This window comes from Mus caroli, unplaced genomic scaffold (assembly GCF_978045245.1).
Source record: "Mus caroli unplaced genomic scaffold, Mus_caroli_1 scaffold_13, whole genome shotgun sequence".
In the NCBI taxonomy this organism is placed as follows: Eukaryota; Metazoa; Chordata; class Mammalia; order Rodentia; family Muridae; genus Mus; species Mus caroli.
Genome location: NW_028227268.1, coordinates 28063807 through 28086663, shown reverse-complemented (window position 1 = coordinate 28086663; position 22857 = coordinate 28063807). Strand labels below are relative to the sequence as shown.

Here is a 22857-nt window from a genome sequence, read left to right as displayed (position 1 = left end):
AGTGGAAATATAGAAATTCTGGCATCATGTGTGTGTGTGTGTGTATGTAAAATACCATTATTTGAGTAATTAAGTAAAATTTTGATTTCTAGTATTTGAAAATGAAGTTAATAAAATACTTTGATATTTTGGTGCATAACAAATTGTCACAGGAATCATCCCTGCATTTTCTTTTTACTTTCAGCACTAGAGATGAACCCCCAAGCGGGGGGCATGCTAAACAAGCTGCAGTCTCAACACATCACTGCTTTAAAGAAATATAAAAATGAACAAAAAGTTTTCTATTGTTGTTTGAGCAGATTTTAGCTATATAAAATTTTAGTGATAGTTATCATTAGAAATTACACACTGCATTGTGTGTGCGCACATGCTTACGAGAAACTTACTTTTAATTCTTCCACAGTGGCTTTAATTTTGGCATAGCCCATGTGTTGCTTTCCCATCAGATGGTCATCTACTCGGGACTGGGCGTCTCCTACTATCAAAAAGGCTCCACACACTTCACAAACTTCCATCTGTTTTTCTTGGGCAGCAAAACTTTCTATAGTCTGAAATGAGAAACCAGTTGCTATGAGAGTATCTGAGGAAGAGAAAATAAACTCCAAAAGGAACTTAACATCTACCTTCCATCTCTCCAGCCACAAATGAACACCAACTGCTCAAGTCTGAGAAAGGAAAGTTTGGAAAAGAGCAACCAACCTGCCTCTTTCAGGAAAAAGGGCAGAGCCGCTGCTCAACTGACCTAACTGCTGAACACCAAATCACCTTGAAAAAGGTAAACGTTCAGAAAATTATTTTCGTCTAAATTGCTTTCATATTGATACAATAACTCAATCATTAAGAAACCAACCTCTGGTGAACAATGTGAGCTCACAATGAGGCAAAGCAGCAGTGAGCAGAGCATCTTCATCTAATCAACAGCACAGCACTTAAAGCACACACTGCACTCCTCCCAGTAAGGGAGGTACCGAGAACATGGAAGACATAGAACTCAAGCTAACATGGGCACTTATAACTTAAGGCAGGGCTCAGCAAGTATGGGCTCTTGCAACCAAGCTAGATAATGCAAAAAGTTCACGTGGAAGGAGAGAACTAAGGTTTCAAGGTGTCCTCTGATCTCAACACACATGCTGTGACAGGACTACACAAAGACACTGAATAAATAAATGTAAAAATTATAGAATGCAGCCTGTTTGTAGTGAGATAACATGCAGTGATTATGTCTATCCATTGTTCCTTAGCTTCTAACATCCTCCTAATAGAAGTCTAAAAACTATTTTCCTTCACCTTTGCAACTTGAAGTAGACCAAGAAACTCACCAATCTACTTGTCTGATCACAAGGTCCCTATGTTAAAGGGATTCTGCACAACAGATCAGGTAAAGGATGCTGGGGTGAGGCTGGGGTGGGGTGGGGCAGGGCATGTCACAAAAAGATCTGGACAGGCAGGCTGCTGGGTTCCCCACTTGGTCTATTGCACCGTATCATACTCTTTTTGTCTAATCACATTTCTACCAGTTATCCATGTTTCCATAATGCTTACAGAATTAAGTCTCTAATATGACCCAGAAAGGGGCCTGAGAGCTTCCAGATACCTGAATACATGGAGGTTCCTAGAAGGTGGTGAACCTGAAGAGGAGATGGAAGCTTCGCAACCCTTCTCCCATACCTATGCATCTCTTCTTCATCTGCATCCTTTGTAATATCCTTTATAATAAGCTGGTAAACGTGTTTCAGAGATCTGTGAGGTACGGGAGCAAATGAATTGAACCCGAGGTGAGGGTTTGTGAAAGCTCTGAATTGTTAACGTTAGTCAGAAGCACAGGTAAAACCTGGGGCATGAGTGACATCTGGCATAAATGTGCCTGGGACTGTATGTGCCCACAAGATGGGGAGAAGGGAAAGGGAAAAAGAAAAGAAGGAAGCCAGAGCAAACACAAGCTCCCAACTTGTGAACTCCAATGCTATCTCCAGATAAACTGCCTGCACTAAACTGCAGATACTTGGCTAGTGCCTGGTACTGAAGTACATTTCTTGCTTGGCACCAGAGTGAAATCACTAGCTGGGGAACTAGCTCAGAGGTGAGAGTACTTGCCTGACAAGCACAACACCCTATGTTTGGTCCTCAGCACTGCATGTGTGCTAGTATGTGCTAGTGATGGGTGGTGGGTGGGAAACAGAGCAAGCACACCAGTGTAAGCTAAGGAGGGGTTGTTTTGGTTGTTGTTGTCCTGTATCTTCATGTTGTCTGAGGATGCCTTCGATCTAAGGCAGGGTATAACCTTTTAAGAAAATGCTTGATCAAGACTAAATTTTGAACAACAGAAAAAGGTATTCCACGATTCTCTAAGAATGGATTCCACAAAACTAACAGGCTTCTTGAGAACGTAACAGGTTAAAACTCACCGAGGTTGTAGATCTTAGTAATTCTCTCTCTTCCTTTAACTGTTCAACCAACTTCATCATTCCCTGGGCTTCTTCTACCTTTCCTTCAGATCCTAACTCTTCAATCTAAGACAGAAACACAAAGTCAAGATTCCTTTCCAGTCAAGCAAAAATTGGCCCAGGCACCGTGCTTCATTAGCCTTCAGTAGATTTGTGTCATTGCTTGCTAATATTTGACACTTGTGATTTTTATTTTACAGCTTAGATGATGTAGATTTTAAGTTCACAAAGATTTTAAGTATGGACACAAGCATATCCACGAAAATCATAATTAGCAGTTAGATGTTCCTTTTCTATCCCAAAAGGTTTCCTGTTCATTTTAGCACCTCCTTCAACCTCAACCTTATACATATAATCAGGCAATGAATCAATAATCTGCTGCCACTACAGATTAGACTGTATTACTCAAGTTTTACATAAATGTTCCTATTAATGTAGCTTCTTTCACTCAAGATGGTTTAAACATGCATCAATATTACTGCAAATAGTTAAGTTCCTTTACATTGCAGAGTATTACTTCACTATACATAATTTAATTTTGGTTTTCTTAAGACAGTATTCTGTCTCTGCAGCCTTGGCTGGCCTGCTACTCACCAGAGCCAAAACTCGCCTTGAACTTAAGGCATTCTTCCTGCCTCAGTCTTGAGTTTATGATTTCCACAGCTGACTTTCTCACAGAATTGTTGATGAACACTTGAATGTGGGGGGTGGGGAGTATGAGTGATTTTAAATAAAATTGTGAACAGTGGTGTGCTAAGTTGTAACATAAGTTGTACACATTTCTGTTTTGCATAAACAGGTACATTTTTTAACCTTTTTTTTTTTAAAGATTTATTTATTATATGTAAGTACACTGTAGCTGTCTTCAGACACTCCAGAAGAGGGCGCCAGATCTCCTTACGGATGGTTGTGAGCCACCATGTGGTTGCTGGGATTTGAACTCTGGACCTTCGGAAGAGCAGTCGGGTGCTCTTACCCACTGAGCCATCTCACCAGCCCTGTAGTTTGCTTCTTAAAAGGTTAAAAAATGGGCTGGTGAGATGGCTCAGTGGGTAAGGGCACCCGATTGCACTTCCAAAGGTCCAGAGTTCAAATCTCAGCAACCACATGGTGGCTCACAACCATCCGCAACGAGATCTGGCGCCCTCTTCTGGAGTGTCTGAAGACAGCTACAGTATACTTACATATAATAAATTAAAAAAAAAAAAATCTTTAAAAAAAAAAAAAAAAGAAGCAAACTACAGCCAGACATGGTGGTACATGTCTTTAATCCCAGCACTTGGGAGGCAGAGTTAGGTCGATTTCTGAGTTTGAGGCCAGCCTGGTCGACAGAGTGAGTTCCAAGACAGCCAGGGCTACACAGAGAAACCCTGTCTCAAAAAAAAAAACCCAACCAAACAAACAAACAAAAAAGAAAACAACAACAACAAAAAAAGATAAGATGCAAACTACACACACACACACACACACACACACACACACACACACACAGCAAATTAAATTCTTTTAGACGCCTGTACCTGACTCATTTTATGTACCCATCAGCAATGTCTGATAACTTTAAAGAGCCCAAATCCTTCAGAACATTGAAGTACTTTATACAGTTGGGTTTTTGTTGTTTGAGACAGGGTTTCTCTGTGTAGCTCTGGATATTTTGGAACTTTGATTTGTAAACCTGACTGGCCTGGAACCCTACAGAGTGCTAGGATTAATTGTGTATGTGTGGCTGGCTAGTTTACCTTTTTAATTGATGGCAACAAAATACTGTTAAATATCTCCCCCCATGAGATTTCAGTTTGTTTTTTCCCTTGTAATCAATCAAAGCATTTTAATGTTTATTTTCTAACCTTATTAATCATGTATCAGTCGTGTTTAAGACAGGGTCATGACCCCATTATCTCCATCAATGCTGGGACTAAAAATATTTGTCACAGCACCTAGCTCCATGGATTTTCTCACATTTCTATAAACAACTCTCACCTGCTGTAGAAGCACATCAATTTTGTCTGTCAGAACCTGAATTTTTTCTTCATTTTTGCCTGTTGGACCAGCAGCCTATAAAAAACAATAAATTGTGTTAATACTGTGTGACTGATAAGTAAAATACCAAAGAAAATTATTTCAAACTCTTGAGTCCAGGGACGGAGATAGTGGTAATATGCACTAGGCCTTGGGTTTGAGCCAAGGTCTAACCCTAAAGTAATAACATATTCAGGTTCGGATGGAAACAGATGTGTATTTTCCCCCCTTTAATAAAAAAAGGAAAGAAAAAGATCCTCTGCCCTAACCTCCCAAGTGCTAAGAACATGGGACTATGCCACCATGTCCATGAGTGTTTGTAGTTAGTAATTAAAGGAATGGAGGAGCTGAGCGTCATGGTACATAAGCTCTTTGCAAAGTGAAGGCAGGAGCAGGCGGATCTAGGAGTTCAAGGTCAGTCTGGTCTACAAAGTGAGTTCCAAGGCTACAAAAAGAAACCCTGTCTGGAAAAAAACAAAATAAGATTTCAAGATCACCCTCAACTACACAGCTTTAAGGACAGTCTTTCACTACAGGAGACACCATCTTTTTGTTTTTTGTTTTTTTGTTTTGTTTTGTTTTTTTTTTTTTTTTTTTTGAGACAGGGTTTCTCTGTGTAGCCCTGGCTGTCCTGGAACTCACTTTGTAGACCAGGCTGGCCTCGAACTCAGAAATCAGCCTGCCTCTGCCTTCTGAGTGCTGGGATTAAAGGCATGTGCCACCATACCCGGCCAGGAGATCCCATCTTGGCAGAAAAATAATAGTGCTTAATCACCTGATACTAATCCAATTATCTTTGGTAGCCAATTACATATAGTTACTGACATTTGAAGAGAAAAATCTTCAACTGGGCATGGCAGTGAATGCCTGCCATGCCACTACTTAGGAAGCTGAAGCAAGAGTATTGCTGAGTTCCAGGCTAGCCAGGGCTATATAGCAAGACCCATCCCCCCCCCCAAAAAAAGAGTAAGAAAACTTCCTAGCAAAACCATTCATTAATGAAGATTGTCTAAGAACTACAAAGAAGCCCAATAGTTGGTTTTTATGGCCAAAATGGGGGATGGGGGGGGGGGTAGAGGCTAACCTGTGTCAGCCACACACCATCTACACAAGAAGATCCAAGGCCTGTAGTCTATGTCTGAGCCCCTCCATGAGCTCCAGGCTCAAACAGCTAACACCTGCTGGGCATTTACCCATGTGTGTTACCACTGATCACAAAACTTGACTTGACTGATAGCTACCTTATTATTTCCATTTAACAGAGGCAAAACCAAGGCACTAGGCCAAGGTTAGTAATTTTCAGAAAGTAATACAGTGGGAAGATTTTGGTTTCATGCCTGACTTGCAACTGCAAGCTCACATCTTACATCTCACATCCTACTAATGTCTCTACTTGGGTATTTAAAGCATTTAAAATCTGACATTTCTAAGATAGAAACTTGAACAGAATATCCTCCAGTTCCAATCTACATTAAATTCTATTAGTCACCTGGATGCTCAAACCAAGAACCATGCAGGAAGATTGAATTTCTCCTCTCCCTGTTCACCCAAATCCTCGCCCCAGCAAGCTGTTGGTTTTTTCAACCACCTTCACCCAGCCCACCATAATCACACAATCCCCAGATAACTTGCTGCTTTCATTGTACACACCTCAGACCATTCTCCACCCTAAAGCCAGGGTGAGCCTTTGAGAAATATACTTAAGATCTTTTCACCTGCGCCCTAGCTTTGTCACGGCTGTTTGAGGAAATAACCTCCTCTCCTTCTCTGTCTTTATGCTTTATGCACCCCAACCTGAGCGGCTTCTGTTTGATTCTGCTGGCTAGCTAGCTCCTTGCTTGCCTTCAAAGGTCACAGTCTCTTCTACCCATGTTCTCCTCAGAAAAGCAATTTCCTTACACAGTCTTGGCCCCTTTGCTTATCCTATTCTCATGGTGGAGGTGAAATAAGTCACTGGGTTGGAGTTAGTTACTAGCTAGGATGACCACCCACCCTGGTCTTCCTAGGATGGAGCAGAGGCTAGAGAACTAACGTGTAGTTTAGTGGTGGAGCACGTGCTAGCATGTGCAAAGCCCATGACCTCCAGCAGCACCATCAGACCAAACATGCATGAGTAAGGGGGGAGACGCTTCCCTAACCCTCAAACAACAGAAGGAAGGTACTTCTCAAACCTTATGTATTCTAAAGGACAGAGTAATGAATGGAAGTCGAGTTTAAAATGATATGAGACAGCCACATCTACAGAGAACAGAGTTCTTTACAAACTCCATTTCATACTCACCCCAGAAGACTGCTGATTTTGAGATAATGCCAAACGAGCATGACCTCTTCTAATTCTGCGCTCTACCTCAGCAAGTAAACTCTGTAAGTATCGCAAAAAATCTCTCTCATAGCCAACTTTCATAAACCGAGAACTCTTCTCATACCTGATAAAGTGAAAACAAACTTTTAAACATTACAAGCCATATATATATATATATATATATATATATATATATATATATATATATATATATATAGGCTTTGAGATGGGGTGATAGGGAATATATATCATATATATATGAATATATATATCATATATATATATATATATATATATATATGGAATATATATATATCCCTATCACCCCATCTCAAAGCCTAAGCTTACATGAAGTATATTTTTAGATGTTATCCTATCAAAGGGAAAGGCACTATATACTGTATTGCAGTTGGTTAATAATCAGCTGGCTGTTTATTTTGGTGGTACTATACATTGAACACAAGTTAGCAAAGTCCTTTAGCACTGAGTTGTATTTTCCAGCCCTTTGTTTTGTGATAAAACTCCCCATTAAGTGCACAGACTGGCCTTGAACATAGGTCTTACTGTCTCAGTTTCTCAAATAGCTGGTTTTATAGGCCTGCATTAACAGGTCTGGGTAAAAACACAAGCTTTAAACACAGGTTTAAGCCATGGCTATACCACCACTTTGCATCTATGTTCTGGAATCCAGGACAAATCATATCTATAAAACAGGAGTCAGGTCCAGTGAGACAGTTCAGTCAGTAAAGATACTCACTGCCAAGCCTGACAACCTGAGTTTGATCTCACACAATAGAAGAGAACCAACACTTAGAAGCTGTCCTTAGCCCCATAAATGTACCATGGCACTGGTGCACTCAGGCATATAGTAACACTAGCTAAATAAAATATAATTGAGAGGGCTGGAGAGATGGCTCAGCGGTTAAGAGCACTGACTGCTCTTCCAGAGGTCCTGAGTTCAATTCCCAGCAACCACATGATGGCTGACAACCATCTGTAATGGGATCTGATGCTCTCTTCTGGTATGTCTGAAGACAGCGACAGCAAACTCAATATAATAAATAAATAAATCTTTAAAAAATGTAATTGAGAAAATTAAAAAGTAGCTGGGCATGGTGGTATATTCTTTAGTTATAGCACGAGAGACAGTTGGGTATCTGCGAGTTTGAGGCCAGTTGGCTTACATAGTGAGTTCCAGGCCAGATAGTCTACATAGTAAGACACCTTCTCAAATAATAGTAAATTTTTAATAAGAAGAAAATAAGCCAGACTTGGTGACTCATAATCCCAGCACCAGCAAGTCTCTGTGAATTCAAAGCCAGCCTGGGCTATATTGTGATTCCAGGACAGCCAGCGCTACTCAGTAAGACCTTATCTAAAAAAAAAGAAATGAAGAAGGGGGGCGGGGGGGAGGGGAAGAGGAAGGAAAAATACCCAAGACAGTCAAGGCCATACAGAGAAACTGTCTGGAAAAACCAACCATAAACAGAAAATTGAAGGCAAAGCTGGAGGTTAAGGAAATGAATCAGTGGATAGAGTGGACAGAGATGGAACTCATACAAGCTGTGCAGACACTGTAGTCACTTATACTTCTGCTTGAGGGACAGAGAAAGATTCTGGAGCAAGCTGGCTAGGTAGACTAGTTAAAATTAGCTAACAGGAGATTTTTGCCTCAATAAATAAAGTGGACAGTGATCAACAAGATCCAATGTCTACTCCGGGTCTCCAGTCTCCTCATGCTCTCCACAGGAACTGGAGAAACAGCTCAGTGGATTCAACTGCACGAGGATCTGAGTCTGGAGCCATACAAAGCCAGGTACAGCAGCAGCACAGGGTTGTGAACTCAGTATTCTTACAATGACACTGAGAGGCACAGACAGGGAAATCCCCAGAGGCTTCAGGGCCAGTTAGCCTGGGACATCAGCATGAACAAGATGGAAGGCAAGAACAGATCGTCAAAGCTGTCTTCTGACTCAAGGTTGCAAAACAATTATAAAATAAACTTTATAAAGGGCAAACATGGGAGAAGTAAATATAATATTAAAAAAGCATAAAATATGCATTCATATGGCAGCTAGTAAGTACTAGTGAAGCCATTAAACCTTGCCATGCCAAACCAGTGATTAAATTTATATGCAATGTTATTTTATATTAATTCCAATTTTATCTTCAATGCTTGTCTCTCTAAACTAAGTAACTAGAAGGGGGGAATAACAAAAAGAAAATAGTAGAACTCACTGTTTTCTTAGATTTTCATCATGAATTTTTTCACATGGACCTGAGAGGGAGAAAAGAGCATGCATAAATTATTTCTGACATTAAAATTCCCTTCTCTAGTCATAAAGTTTTTTTTGTTTTTGTTTTGTTTTGAAGCAACACCTTACTATCTAGAACTTAGGATCCTCCCACCTCAGCTTCCTAAGTGATAAGGGATGTTTAAAAAGGCAGGCCACTACATCAAGTTCGTCTGTCTGTCTTCCTTTCAAAAAAGGTTGAAGTCCCTTGAGTATTTTCACTCCTGTGGCCTGCAGGGTCAGTGTATCTCTCTGGTATCACTTTGTTCAAAATAAAGTTCCACTGTTACTTTTTGTGTTACTGTTGGGGGTGGGGGAGCAAACCTGAGGCTATAGATCTCGTACGGCACATAAAGCCCTTCAAAAATAATAAAAATATAAAGGAAAAGCAGCTCATTTTATTACTGAGTAGACTGCAGACTCCGAAACGGATCCTACTCAATCATGAAACATAAGGAAAATTGATCTCTCCAGTTGCCAAGGTAAACAGAGGACAGAGAGCAAAAGTGAAAAGAGGGACCTGTTCCTTACTACCACCAAACAAAACTTGGATGCTGCAGACAATTGATTTGAACCAACACTGACATTAGCTTCAAATACTTGTACATAAAGTAAAACAAAAGTCCCAAGTGTAATCCCCTCCTTTTTAACTTTTAGTTATTTCTTCTCAAATTTAACTCCATTATTTTAGAATTTTATGCCTATTTTTATTAATCATATGTATCAAAAATTTAGGCTGGGTATGGTGGTATACTTTTAATCCCAGCACTCCAGAGTTTCAATAACTCGAGTTTGGGGCTAGCCTGGTCTACATAGCAAGTTCCAGCACAGCTAGGACTGACAGGACTGACTACATGGAAACCCTGTCTTAATTTAAAAAAAAAAGGGGGGGGGGGTGCTGGAGAGATGGCTCAGTGGTTAAGAGCACCAACTGTTCTTCCGAAGGTCCTGAGTTCAAATCCCAGCAACCACATGGTGGCTCACAACCATCTATAATGAGATCTGACGCCCTCTTCTGGTGCATCTGAAGACAACTACAGTGTACTTAGATATAATAAAAAATAAAAAAAGTTAAACAGCCTTTTGGTATTTACATTTTGACCAGCAAATAGCATTCTCTGTAGACCAAACAAAAGATGTAGATGGTTATTTCTACTGTTCTTTCCTCAGATGTGTGTGTGTGTGTGTGTGTGTGTGTGTGTGTGTGTGTGTGTAGTTGCTGTTCAACTAGGCTGGCTGACCAGACCAGCAAGCTCTAGGGGACCAACCTGCCTTTCACCCATCATGCTGCATGGGGTGCTGGAGTTTGAATTCAGATCCTCATGCTGACAGAGCAAGCACTAAGTCAACCCCCTAGCCCAGTCCCATGGCTTTTATTTCACATTTCTCTAGTTCTAATTTCTAAAAACTTTAATTTTAAAAAGTGTAGCTTAACTGCAATTCTTTCTAATGCTCAGACACCATTTCTCTGAAGATAGTAAATCTGACAGGTCAGATTTCTAAACAATTTTCTCCTTTATTTCTTATCATTTCTTACCATCACACCTCTTCCCTTACTCAGTTTGTTAATCTAAGTTGAAGGTATTCTTCAAATGTCTGCCTGGTTAGTGCTCCCTGACCAGCAACTTATGTTTTAAAGACTGTTCTCCAAAAAAGGTCATTGGATCCCCAAAACTGGAGGATCACATGAGGTTGTGAGCTACCAAGTAGATGCTAAAGTTCTGAACCAAGTCTCCTGCACCAGTGCTCTGAAACACTGAACCATCTCTACAACCTTGGCAACCATTTTTTTTTTTAAAGAATTCCAAATTCTACTATAAATTATAGAGTGGATAGGCAAAGATTTGTCAGCAAGGGTTTTTACCAAAGAGACAAAACAAAACACCAACTAATTTTTTTAAGAGATTCTCAGGGGGCCAGGATGCAGACAAATCATTTCTCTGACCTATCACCTGCTGCCCCGTAACTGGAGGAAATACTTAGCTATACCCTTCCAGATGCCTGTAAAAGAACACCACTATTAAAACTCATTTAAAACATTTTTAAAATCTTACTTTTGTTGAGAAGTACCCTGTGCTGTGCTTAAAATTTCAAAATTCAGACTCTTCCAGCCATAAACACCCACTAAAGCAACTCAGTAATATAAGAGAACTCACATTCACCAACTGTGTTTATATTTTATGCTTCAGAGAGTCTCCCTAGTCAATTTCTCAAAAACCAACAACAAAAACCAAAACAAACCTTACCTTTCTGGAGCACTAGAGTAGAAAAGTTAGTACCAAGAAATGTGCAATACCTAGTGGTTCTTGACTGGGAGCTAATATTTAGCCCCCAGAAGACATTTGTCAATGTATGATGATGATTTTGGTTCTTATAACAGTATATGTTACTGGAAATACTAGGTAAGGAACAGGAAAGTTGCCAACACCCTCAAATATACAGCAGAGACCATGAAAACTGCTTCAAAATGTTAATAGTGTCAAGGCTTTAAAAAAATCTCTAAACTGAAATTTTTTTACATTTTTAGTCTCATGACTTAGCGCTAACTTTTATGGTATCCTGGTGCCCCAAATCCTGGACTAGCCAAGACTCTAAGATGCAACACTTATTTTCTCAGTCTCCTCTGCAGACTTTTTAATGCAGGTGTCTCTGATCTGTTAACAATTATGCTGATACCTGATGTTACTGCCTATTCCATGCATTTAGCATATTTTCCATTTAGCCAGGCATGTCTGCTTAAACCTATGATTCTAGTATTCAGGAGACAGGAGGAGGAACACTGCTGTTTCAGGCCAGATTGGTCCCCAAAAGTGCATTTCAGGCTACCCTGGGCTATATTAGAGAAAGTGAGTGTGTGTGTGTGAATAGTTTTCAATTTAATATTTTACAAGTGTCAATGTAAGCAGTTAATTATGCCAGTGTGTCTAATAAGGCTAAAATTTATTAATATATTCATAATTGACCAAGAAATTACTTACTCATATGTTTGAAGGGAAAAAACTTGAGAATTACAAAGAAAGTTTGAAATTTGTTTGGATACAAGTCTTGCTATATAACCTAGACTAGCCTTCAACTCAGGATCCCTTTGCTTCATGCTGACATTATGGGTTCATGTCACTATGCCTGGTGAAGGAAGTTTAATTCAAGTGTGATAAACAAAAAAGTAACTTACCAAGATCAGAACGGGTATTTGTGAACAATTCCGCAGGACAAAAACCGCAGAGATAATATTTACAAACCTATTGAGAGAGGGGGAAAAAAGTACTTAACTTTTAAAACTGCTTAGTTCTATAAATTCTATTAAAAGGGGTGCCAAATAATATTTTTTAAAGATGTATTTATTTTAGATATGTGAGGACTCTGCAGCTGTCTTCAGACACACCAGAAGAGGGCTATAGGCAATGCAGATGGTTGTGGGCTACCATGTGGTTGCTGGGATTTGAACTGAGAAACTCTGGAAGAACAGTTAGTGCTCTTAACCAGTGAGCAATCTCTCCAGCCCCAAATAATATTCTTTTTGTTGTTGTTGTTTTTTGAGAAAGGGTTTCTCTGTGCAGCCCTGGCTGTCCTGGAACTCAACTCTGTAGACCAGGCTGGCCTCGAACTCAGAAATCTGCCTGCCTCTGCCTCCCAAGTGCTAGGAATGAAGGTGTGCGCCACCACTGCCCAGCTCCAAATAATATTCTTATATTCATCTTTTGACCGAGTACAACTTCATATGCTAAACTGTGACCTTTATACGCTTAAATTTTAATAAAAATAAACACAACTTACAGAATTATCAGTTATTTTCTAGAAATACTAATTAAATCTAATTCATTTCTCAATTAATACCATCTTGTATTTATGAACTAATTCATGAGCTAGGCATGGTATTTTGGAGGCAGAGGAATCAAAGAGGAAACGAGTCCCCACCACAGGTTTTTCTCTTTGTAGCCCTGGCTATCCTGGAACTTGTTCTGTAGACCAGACTGGCTTCAAACTCAGAAATCTGCCTGCCTCTGCTTCCCAAGTGCTGGAATTAAAAAGCATACACCAACCTCCACATCTGGCAATTTTTATTATCTAAAAACAAACAACCTCTAACAGATAGGAGAGATGGCACAGCACTTAAAGAGGTGGTACTGCTCTTGCAGAGGGCCCGTACACAGTTTCCAGAAACCAAATTGGAAGCCTCACAACGACCTGTACTCTTCTCTAGCATGCTTGCACATACACATATGTGCCTGGTGTTAGACTGGTATGTGCCATTAATCCCAGAAACTTGGCAGATGGCTCTCTGCAATCTGGTCTACATAGAGTTTCAGGTCAACCAAGGCTACAGAGTGAGATGCTGGCTCAAGAAAAAAACAAGAACAAAAATACTACTAACAACCACCACCACCACAACTGAAACAAATACATGCACACGTGCACACCAGCAACAAAAAGTGGTCAGTGACTGGGTCAGTCAAGAAACCTGGATTCTGGAACCCATGTAAAAGAGAAAGGAAAACAAGACTCCACAAAGTTAGTTATCACTTGGCCTCCACATGGCTCACCACAGCAACCCCACCTCCAATACACAATTAGAATAAATTTAAGGAGGGATGGGGGACATGGCCCATCCTGTAAAAACAGCTGGTGCTGAGCTGGACAACCTGAGATCATTCCCCAGGACCACATGGTAGAAGGGAACTGACTATGAGTAATGGTATGTGCTATCCCAACCATAAAATAAAATGTAAAATAAACATGTGTTTAAAATTCAAGATTGATATATCAAGCCTAAATAACAGACTGAGTTTTGTAACAACATTGACATGACATTACTTAATGTCTTTGTGTGTGCACATGTGTGGTTCTGAGGGTGCTAGTGCGAACCTCCTGTCTTGCTCTGCACCATTCTCTTTAGAAACACCAATGCTTGACTTTCTCTGCAACTTAAGCTCCCTGTCACCTTTTCTTCTTGAGACAAGATCTTACTCTTTACCCCGGGGCAGCTTGGAATTAATTATACAGTACACGGTGGCTTTGAACTCTTAAGTACCCTAAGTACAATTACAGGTATGAGCTAACATGCCCAGCTTCCAAACCTAAACATTCTTATAGGTTGTCTATTTTTAATGAAGACTAAACGCTTTAGACGTTAAAAACTATTTAAGATTTACTTTTATGGGTATAAGTGTTTTGTCTGCATGCATGTATGTGCACCACATGCATACCTGGTGTCCACAGGTTAGAAGAGAGAATTGGATCCCTTAGAACTGGAATTGCAGATTGTTGGGAGCCACCATGTGGACAATGGGAACACAACCCCGAGTCTCAGAAAAGAACAAAGAGTATTCATAAGCGCTAAGCCACCTCTCCAGCTCCTATACTTTAGAATCTTAATGTTTTAAGTTTAAGCCATTTCTGAACTTCTTGTTTGGATATAGTAGCACATTTCTGTAATCACAGAACTAATAAGGCAAGGCAGAAGCTCTAAGCTCAGAGTCTATAGTGATCCGCCTTGCAAAATGACAGTAATAAGACAGTTGTGGTAGCTTATGTCTGTGATCAAGCACCTGGAACACTAAGGCAGGGTGGCTGGGAGTTTGAAACAAGGGCTACAGAGAAAAAGAAGTCTGTCCAAAAAGATCAATCCAGGGCTGACAAGTCAGTGAGTAAAAATGCGCTTGCTACCAAGACTAAAAGCCTGAGTTTGATTCCATCAATCCATACGGTGGAATGAGAGCCAACTTCCACTAGTTGTCCTCTGATCTACACCCACGCACACCAATTTCTCTAATCAAAAAATATTTTTGAAAAATCAAATGATACCAAACCAAAAAGATAAGCACTTTATACCATTTAGCAATACACCAAAACTGTATTACTCTTTTTCTTTTCTTTTTAAATTTTTTTGAGACAGGGTTTTTCTGTATAGCTCTGACTGTCCTGGAACTCACTCTGTAGACCAGGCTGGCCTTGAACTCAAAAATCCGCCCGCCTCTGCTCCCCCAAGTGCCTGGATTAAAGGCGTGCACTACCACGCCCGGCACTGTATTACTCTTATCCTGCATGTTCTCCTCATTTAGTCTTGAGCCTCCTGCTCCCCACTATGCAGAATAAAACTCAGAAACTGGTATGTAGCTGGCAAGTTCTAACCATTGGACTATACTTCCAGCCTCTAAATTGCTTCTGATTCTTCCCCAAGAATTGGAGTGCTTAAAAACCAAAAACATTAGAACACGGAAAACTAATAGTACATATTTGTGTGTTTCAAATGAAGTTACTAATGCCAATAATACAAATAAATCTACATATCTTCTTTTATTCATGTTTACTGTATGCATGCATGTGTGCAAATGCATGATAAAGTCAGAAGTGAGTGCAGCGTGTCTTCCTCAAACACCCCTAGCCATTTTTATTTGCTACCATCAGCTGTCTCTTGCAGCTGCTCTCCACCTTAGCTTTTGGGACAGTGTCCTTTGCTGAACTTAGAGCTTGCTGATTGGCTAGTCTGGATGGTCAGTAATCCCCAGGAATCCATCCACCTGTCTCTGGCAACCCAGCACTAGGGTAATAGGCATTGTGGTGCCTAGCTGCATAATTGTTATCTTTCTTTAGGATATAATTGTGGCAACTACTCGAAATATAAGATATTAGCTGCTGGCATTTAATATCAGTCATTGAAAAACATAAACACTTAATCACAAATTAAAATCTGTGCAAGTCCTCTCAAGGCCTACTAATTAATCCACTTGGCCTTCTCCATGCCTATTCTTTTCTTTATTCAACAATTCTGGACTCCATGTCCACCACGGACCGAGCAATGCAGTAACAAAAAGCAGGGATGGGAGGAAGTAACAACTCTCACAATGCGATTACGATCTAGCTTCCTAAACCTTAGAAAGCAGTTTCAACTGTTATGGAAACACAGGGAACTTACTTACTAAGTGTACACTGTACCATTACCACTGAGTTATGTTCTCCTTAAGTTCCATTTTATAAGCAAATCATATAGGAAATAAATGCTTTCAACATTTACTTTTGATGCTGTAGATACTACTGAGATTAACTCCTGCTGGCAATGGTCAATCTGATATTTGAGTACATGGATGCTAATAAAGTCTGCACTGTGGCCAGAAACTGCATGCCTGTATGTAATCCCAGCTACCTGGCTTCAGTAGATTTTGAATCTGAGGTAAGTATGAACAACATAGTGAGCTATCTTAACCCCCTCCCACAACAAAACAATCCACAACACAAACACCCTTAACGGCCAAGCCTGACTGCTTCATATATTAAGACTTCGGTGATGGTGCACACCTTTAATCTCAGCATTTGGGAGGCAGAGGCAGGTGGATTTCTGAGTTCGAGGCCAGCCTGGTCTACAGAGTGAGTTCCAGGACATCCAGGGCTACCCAGAGAAACCCTGTCTCAAAACAAAACAAAACAAAACAACTTCAACTGCTGTACATGTATCAATTTAAAATCCAGAAACGCCAGAAATTTTTACTGTCGTTTTTTGTCTATCATTAATACTTTAGCTATCTAAGTTTTAACAGTCTCATCCAGCAACCCTAGAATTTGAGTTCTTCCTGCCTTGGCCTTCTGAGTACTGGGATCTGAGGGTTGTGCCACCAAGCCTAGTTAATTTTTTTTAGATACAGGAATTTACATAAGGAAAAAAGAGGGGGGAAAAGGCAGAAGGAACATCTCAAAGACAGTTTTGAAAAGGGCGTGTCAGAGTCAGTTTTCAAGCTATGGTTTTGCTCCAGCTATACCATGATCATACTTTCAAGTAATCAGACTGTGTCTCTCACTGTGTCATATACTCCTTTGCTGGTCGTGGCCCACACGTTCCTTACTGCTTACATAGTTTGAATGATAAAATTTCAATCACTCTTCCACAGCAGCCAGGCAGTGAACACCTCCACTGCTTAAAAACCTTCAACTGTTTCCCAACGTAATGAAGTCCAAAGTTAACTCTTGCTTATCTCACTCCCCACCAAAGATACCTAAACAAGGGCTTCAGTTGTAAAAAATGTCCCAACTGCACTTATTTCTTCAGCCTGCCATTTTCAGCCCTTCCTCTGGCTAATTCTTACCAATCCATTAGGTTCCAGAGTTTAAAGGCCACTTTATGCTCCAGGCTCTTTGCACCTTCTGGTTTTTGTCATTGTAGTATTCTTATTGTGTCACTGAAGTACACTTAACAATTCCTATTTGTCACCCACTACACTGATAGTTCTCTAGGGCTGGATGTTTTGCACACACACAATTCTGCTATTTGTGTTAAGTGAAATGTATTTCTGTCTGTAGAAAGGAACACAGGAATTCCACTAACCTAAGCTCTATCTATCTCTCTTGGTGAAAACCAAATCTAAGGTCAAAGCTGTGTGTATGTTGTCAAAATATATCCACACATACTTTTCCTAAGTCAACTGCTGAGGCTTGAAATGAAATGACCCCCTTAGCTCATGTTTGTGAATACTTGTCTCCAAGTATTGGCACTGTCTAGGGAGATAGACTGAAAACTTTAGAAGACTGAGCTCATAGGAAGTATATCTCTGAAGGCAGGCTATGAGGCTTAACAGTCTGGGGTCATTTCCTGTTCTTTATCTTCTTCTGGCTGGCCAGTAAAGAAAAAGCTGCTGACCAGTCTCATGTTCCTTCTACTATGGAAAACAAGACTGTGTCCCTTCTGCAATTGTAAGCCAATTTAAACCCTTTCCTTAATTGCTTTTGTTATGGTATTTTATCACAAGACAGAAATCAAACCAAGCCGGGCGTGGTGGCGCACGCCTTTAATCCCAGCACTCGGGAGGCAGAGGCAGGCGGATTTCTGAGTTCGAGGCCAGCCTGGTCTACAGAGGGAGTTCCAGGACAGCCAGGGCTATACAGAGAAACCCTGTCTCGAAAAACCAAAAAAAAAAAAAAAAAAAAGAAATCAAACCAATAGAACAGAAATGTAGTATTTTCTTTCAGTATGTATTTATTATATTATGCCTATATTTACAGTTTGGTGATACAGGACATCTTCAAAACTTATAAAACTGCCTCAAAACATGGTAGGTTCCTGAAAACACAAAGAGACACACTAATGGATGTATCTCCCGCCCCAAGCAATAAAAACTGACAGACCTTTCAGACCAGAGATGAGTTGCAAATACTACTCTCAGACAAGACAAGCAGCAAAGAAGATTCTCTGACCAGCCAAGCAGCCTGAACAAAGCAAAAACCAGCCCAGCTGTCTGAGTCACTCTCCAATCTGTTGAGCTGCCTGCACGCATTTAATATTGAGTAGCGGATATCATGGACTACACTGAGTTTGGTTGGTTGTTTTTGGGGGAGAGAGGGGGGACATGACTATGCTTAGCACACATCTGGAGGTCAGAGAGCAACTTGTCTCTTTTCCAAATGAAGAAATGGCTCAGAGTAAGAATACTTACTTCTTGCTCCTGTGAAAGACCCAAATTTGGTTCCCAGAACCCATGTCAGGTAGTGGCCCTTATTTCCATCTCCCTCCCAAGAATTCAATGCCCTCCTCTGCCCTCCCAGAGCACCTCTACAGGGTGTAGCAATCGTTTTTAAAAACTTGTTTTGATATGGACAGTATCAATGACGTTTGTTACTATATTTGCTAACATCTCAAAAATTTTAGAAATGTACATTTAGTTCAACTCTCTTCATAAATTATTAACCTTTAATAAACAGGATATCGTTGAATTAAGGTATGTCAGAAAAGCAACTGCAGTCAGTAGGATGTGGGAGTGTACTCCTATATACAAGAAGATTACTCAAGGCCAGCCTGGAAAACTAAGACCCTGGTCCCAGCAAATAAACCAACTGCATTTGTCTCATTGCAGACATTCTAAAAGTCAGTTACATGATTAAATTAATTTTGGGAAGCAGTTCTGAATGTAAAACTTCAATGTGAACTACAAAATTCCTATTATACAAAAAATATTAAAAGCTCCAAATTAAATTAGACTTTGTATTTCCCTACCACCTTCTGTAATGGCTTCTCTATTGATTGTTGAAACCTTCCAAGTTGAATCCTAACTGAAAGGTACCCCAGGCAGTGATTACTTAGGAGTAACACCAACCACACCTGGGAAAAACTGCTTAATACAAAAACATCAGTGACTGCAAACAAATGCAAAGCACAAATAAGAGCCAAAGGAGTGTGTTAATGAATCACGGGAAGAACTGATGTTAAGAAAACTACTCTCAGTCAGACCATGCAGTAAAGACCACACCAGTATACCATTCAAGACTCAACAAGACTGAATTTGTGGGGTTGTTTGCCATCTCCCACAAAAGCAAATATGGGCCTTCAAGATGGCTCAGAATGTAAAGGCGTTTGCAGCAAAGCCTGAAGACCCAAATTCAATCTATGAAGCCACAAAGAGAGAAGAACCAAGTCTCAAACAGGTTGTCCTCTAGAGGGTGCACCACCACCCACCCACCCACTCTCTCTCAATACACAAATGTAAAATATCAACAGTAGCCTAGAAAAAAAAGTCTTGCCATGCTTGTAAAGCCAGCACCAGGGAGCTGGAAGATCAAGAACGAAAGGGCTCAAAGTTGCTCTGTTACATAGGACCCCCATCTCTAAAACACAAGTTTTATAAAGTAACACTTTTCAAAGTGCAGACAAAATTAATTTTAACAATGTAGAGGCAAGAGGATCAGGCATTCAAGGTCACCTGGAGCTATATATCAATAAGCAAAGACACCCTCTGCACAAACAATACACAACAGGAGAGCTCTAGCTAGCTCTTGCTACCACACCTGATGACCAAATCCCTGGAACCCACAAGACAGAGAATGAACTTTCCCAAGTTGTCATCTGCCTGCCCCACTCCTCAACAACAATAAATGTAAACAAAATTTTAAAAAACTTACTGTGCTGGCTGGAGGGGTACAAAACTATGCATTTAAAATAAATTACCCACCAGGCAGTGGTGGTGCACACCTTTAATCCCAGCACCCGGGAGGCAGAGGCAGGTGGCTTTCTGGGAGGCCAGCCTGCTCTACAGAGTGAACACAGAGAAACCCCGTCTCAAAAAAAACCTAAATAAATAAATAAATAAATAAATAAATAAAATTACCCAGGTCAGTCAAATAAAGTTATCTTACAAGTAGGCTGAAGAGACAGCTTAGTAATTAAGAGCACTCGCTGTTTGGGTCCCAGCACTTACATGGTAACTCACAACCATCCATGCTCAATCCCAGTGGGGCCCTAATCCCTCTTCTGGTGTCTACGTGGTGAATAAGCACACTCATACATCACATAAGAAAAATTCATGTATGTGTATAAACACACAAATATATTTTAGAAAACCTATTAACCGACTATTAACACTAAGGAAAAGCCGGGCGTGGTGGCGCACGCCTTTAATCCCAGCACTTGGGAGGCAGAGGCAGGCGGATTTCTGAGTTCGAGGCCAGCCTGGTCTACAAAGTGAGTTCCAGGACAGCCAGGGCTATACAGAGAAACCCTGTCTCGAAAAACCAAAAAAAAAAAAAAAAAACCAAAAACAAAAAAACACTAAGGAAAGTTCCCTTTCACTTCCCCTCTGTGGCTCAGCAGTTAACACTTCCAGAGGTCCAGGTTTCAAGTCCCAGCACCCACGTGACAAACCCTAACTGTCTCTAATCCCAGTTCTAAGGAATCTGAGGCTCACACATTCATGCAAACAAAGCATATACACCAAAAACAAACAAAGAAACAAACAAACAAACAAACAAACAAAAGCCAAGCTCTGGCTAGCCTGGACCTTGCTATATAAAAAAACAGCAGACTGGCTAGGAACTCAAGAGTGCTAAAAAAAGGCTTAAAAGGAATACTACCATGCAAGTTTCCATTTTGAGTGCTAAATAGCTACAGATCTTACAATCTCCTTTTTGCTTTGTTTTGTTTGAGGCTGGGTTAGTTTAGACTAGTCTGGAACTCTGTGCTAAAATTACAGGCTTAATTTCCAGTGGTCTTTTTGGATATTTTCTCATCCTTATCAAAAAAGTCAAAACAAAATAGCCTGCCCAGTTATCAGTTATATCGATTTTCTCGAGCTAACTGAAGACTGGCAGATAAAAAGAATTTTCAATACAGGCCAGAGAGATGGCTCTGTATGGGGTAAAGGCACCTGCTGCCAAGTCTGAGGATTCCTGTCCAACAAACACCCCCATCTCTCCAAATCCACCAAATAAATTTTAGGAAGAAAAATTTCTGCCGGGCAGTGGTGGCGTACATTCCAGCACTTGGGAGGCAGAGGGAGGCGGATTTCTGAGTTCGAGACCAGCCAGGGCCACACAGAAAAACCCTGTCTTGAAAAACCATTTAAGGGGCTGGTGAGATGGCTCAGCGGGTAAGAGCATTGAGTGCTCTTCCAGAGGTCTTGAGTTCAAATTCCAGCAACCACATGGTGGCTCACAACCATTCATAGTGACATATGACGCCCTCTTCTGGTGTTTACAGACAGCTACAATGTACTTACATACAATAAATAAATTCTTAAAAAAAAAGAAAAAGAAAAACCATTTGAAAAATAAATAAATAAGTACCAGCCCCCCCCCCAACTGTAATGAAAATGCAAACCTATGCTACGGTGTTAGACAGAAACACTAAGATGAACCTTTACATTCAGATGCTGGACTTGCCTATCTCTTGGGAGTTTGATTAGCAACCAAAAAGGACAGCATCTAACTGACCTGAAATAAGACCAAGGGGTTCCTCCCCATGCTTACCAAACCCTACAGTACCTGCACTATTTACAAAGAAAGGCCACATGTTTTGTCCCTGGTCATGACCACCAGCACTGCCCTCTTAACCCTTCAGACTTGCAATTTGTCATTAAAGGCATGACAAGTTATTCAATCATATCAATAAAAAGCATTAGAACTGAAAGAAAATTCAAGCTTCAAATGTACTTTCCCCATTGAGAAATCATAAACATAGCCACATACATTATTATGTACCATTCTTCACAAGGTGTGTTCAAAACTTAAGACGTTAGGAATGAAGTCACACTTCTCCTTAACCCAAAACATAAATGTCCTACTTGTGGATCAGGGGAAATAATTTTTTTCCCCTGACCTTTGTTCTTTATTTTTGAGACAGTCTCAAGATATAGTTCTCTGGCTGGCCTGAGATTCACCAGGATCCACCTGCCTCTGCCTCCTCGGTGCTGGGATAGGTAGGTAATAGGTGTGTACCAAGCCCAGCTAATTTTTCTTGTCTTTTACAAAGTTTAAATTGACTAATCCCTTTGAGTTTGAGGCCAGCCCTGACCTAGAGTAAGTTCTAGGACATTAGAGAGACCCTGACTGGAAAAACTAATCAATGCTGACTAGGCAGAGGTGGTCCAAACCTTTAGTTCTAGCTCTTGGAGACAGAGAGAGGCAGGAGGATCTCGTTGAATTCAAGGCCAACATGGTTTTCAGAGTTAAGTTCCAGGACAGCCAGGGGAAACAGTGAAACTGTCTTGAAAAAACAAAAACAAACAAACAAGAAACAAGACAAAACAAACAAAATGCTTAGATTAAAGAGTTAAGGGGGGTGAGGAGAAGAGAAAGTTCACTGAGACAGAAGCAAAAAACCCAGCAGAAGAAGGTCAAGACATAAGTCTAGACTATACTGCCTACACTGTAGGCAAGAGAAGGACAGTGGACATCAGGAGATTCACATGCTGCAATGAATCAATGCAACTAACAACACCGTAAACCTACCCTAAGAACATACTGGAAGTCAGGTACCACTTCCAGACAACTTTACCCATACACTTTTTTTGTTTTGGGGGGTTTTTTGTTTTGTTTTGGGGGGTTT

At 40.4% G+C, this 22857-nt stretch overlaps 1 protein-coding gene across 8 annotated transcripts in view; it reads right to left on the bottom strand.

Annotated features, from left to right (window-relative positions):
• Luc7l3 (LUC7 like 3 pre-mRNA splicing factor) overlaps nucleotides 1-22857 on the bottom strand; it is a 30962-nt gene that overhangs the window by 6190 nt on the left and 1915 nt on the right. For all 8 annotated transcript variants that reach the window (XR_015044991.1, XR_015044992.1, XM_021177450.2 and 5 more), the window contains exons 2-7: nucleotides 12232-12298; nucleotides 9004-9043; nucleotides 6745-6889; nucleotides 4425-4499; nucleotides 2406-2510; nucleotides 387-548 (exon numbers count right to left, since the gene is read on the bottom strand). Coding sequence is in view for 6 of the 8 variants with exons in the window: in XM_021177450.2 (XP_021033109.1) it covers nucleotides 387-548; nucleotides 2406-2510; nucleotides 4425-4499; nucleotides 6745-6889; nucleotides 9004-9043; nucleotides 12232-12298 (594 nt within the window). In the remaining 2 variants the exon portion in view is untranslated. The remainder of the gene's footprint in view (nucleotides 1-386; nucleotides 549-2405; nucleotides 2511-4424; nucleotides 4500-6744; nucleotides 6890-9003; nucleotides 9044-12231; nucleotides 12299-22857) is intronic.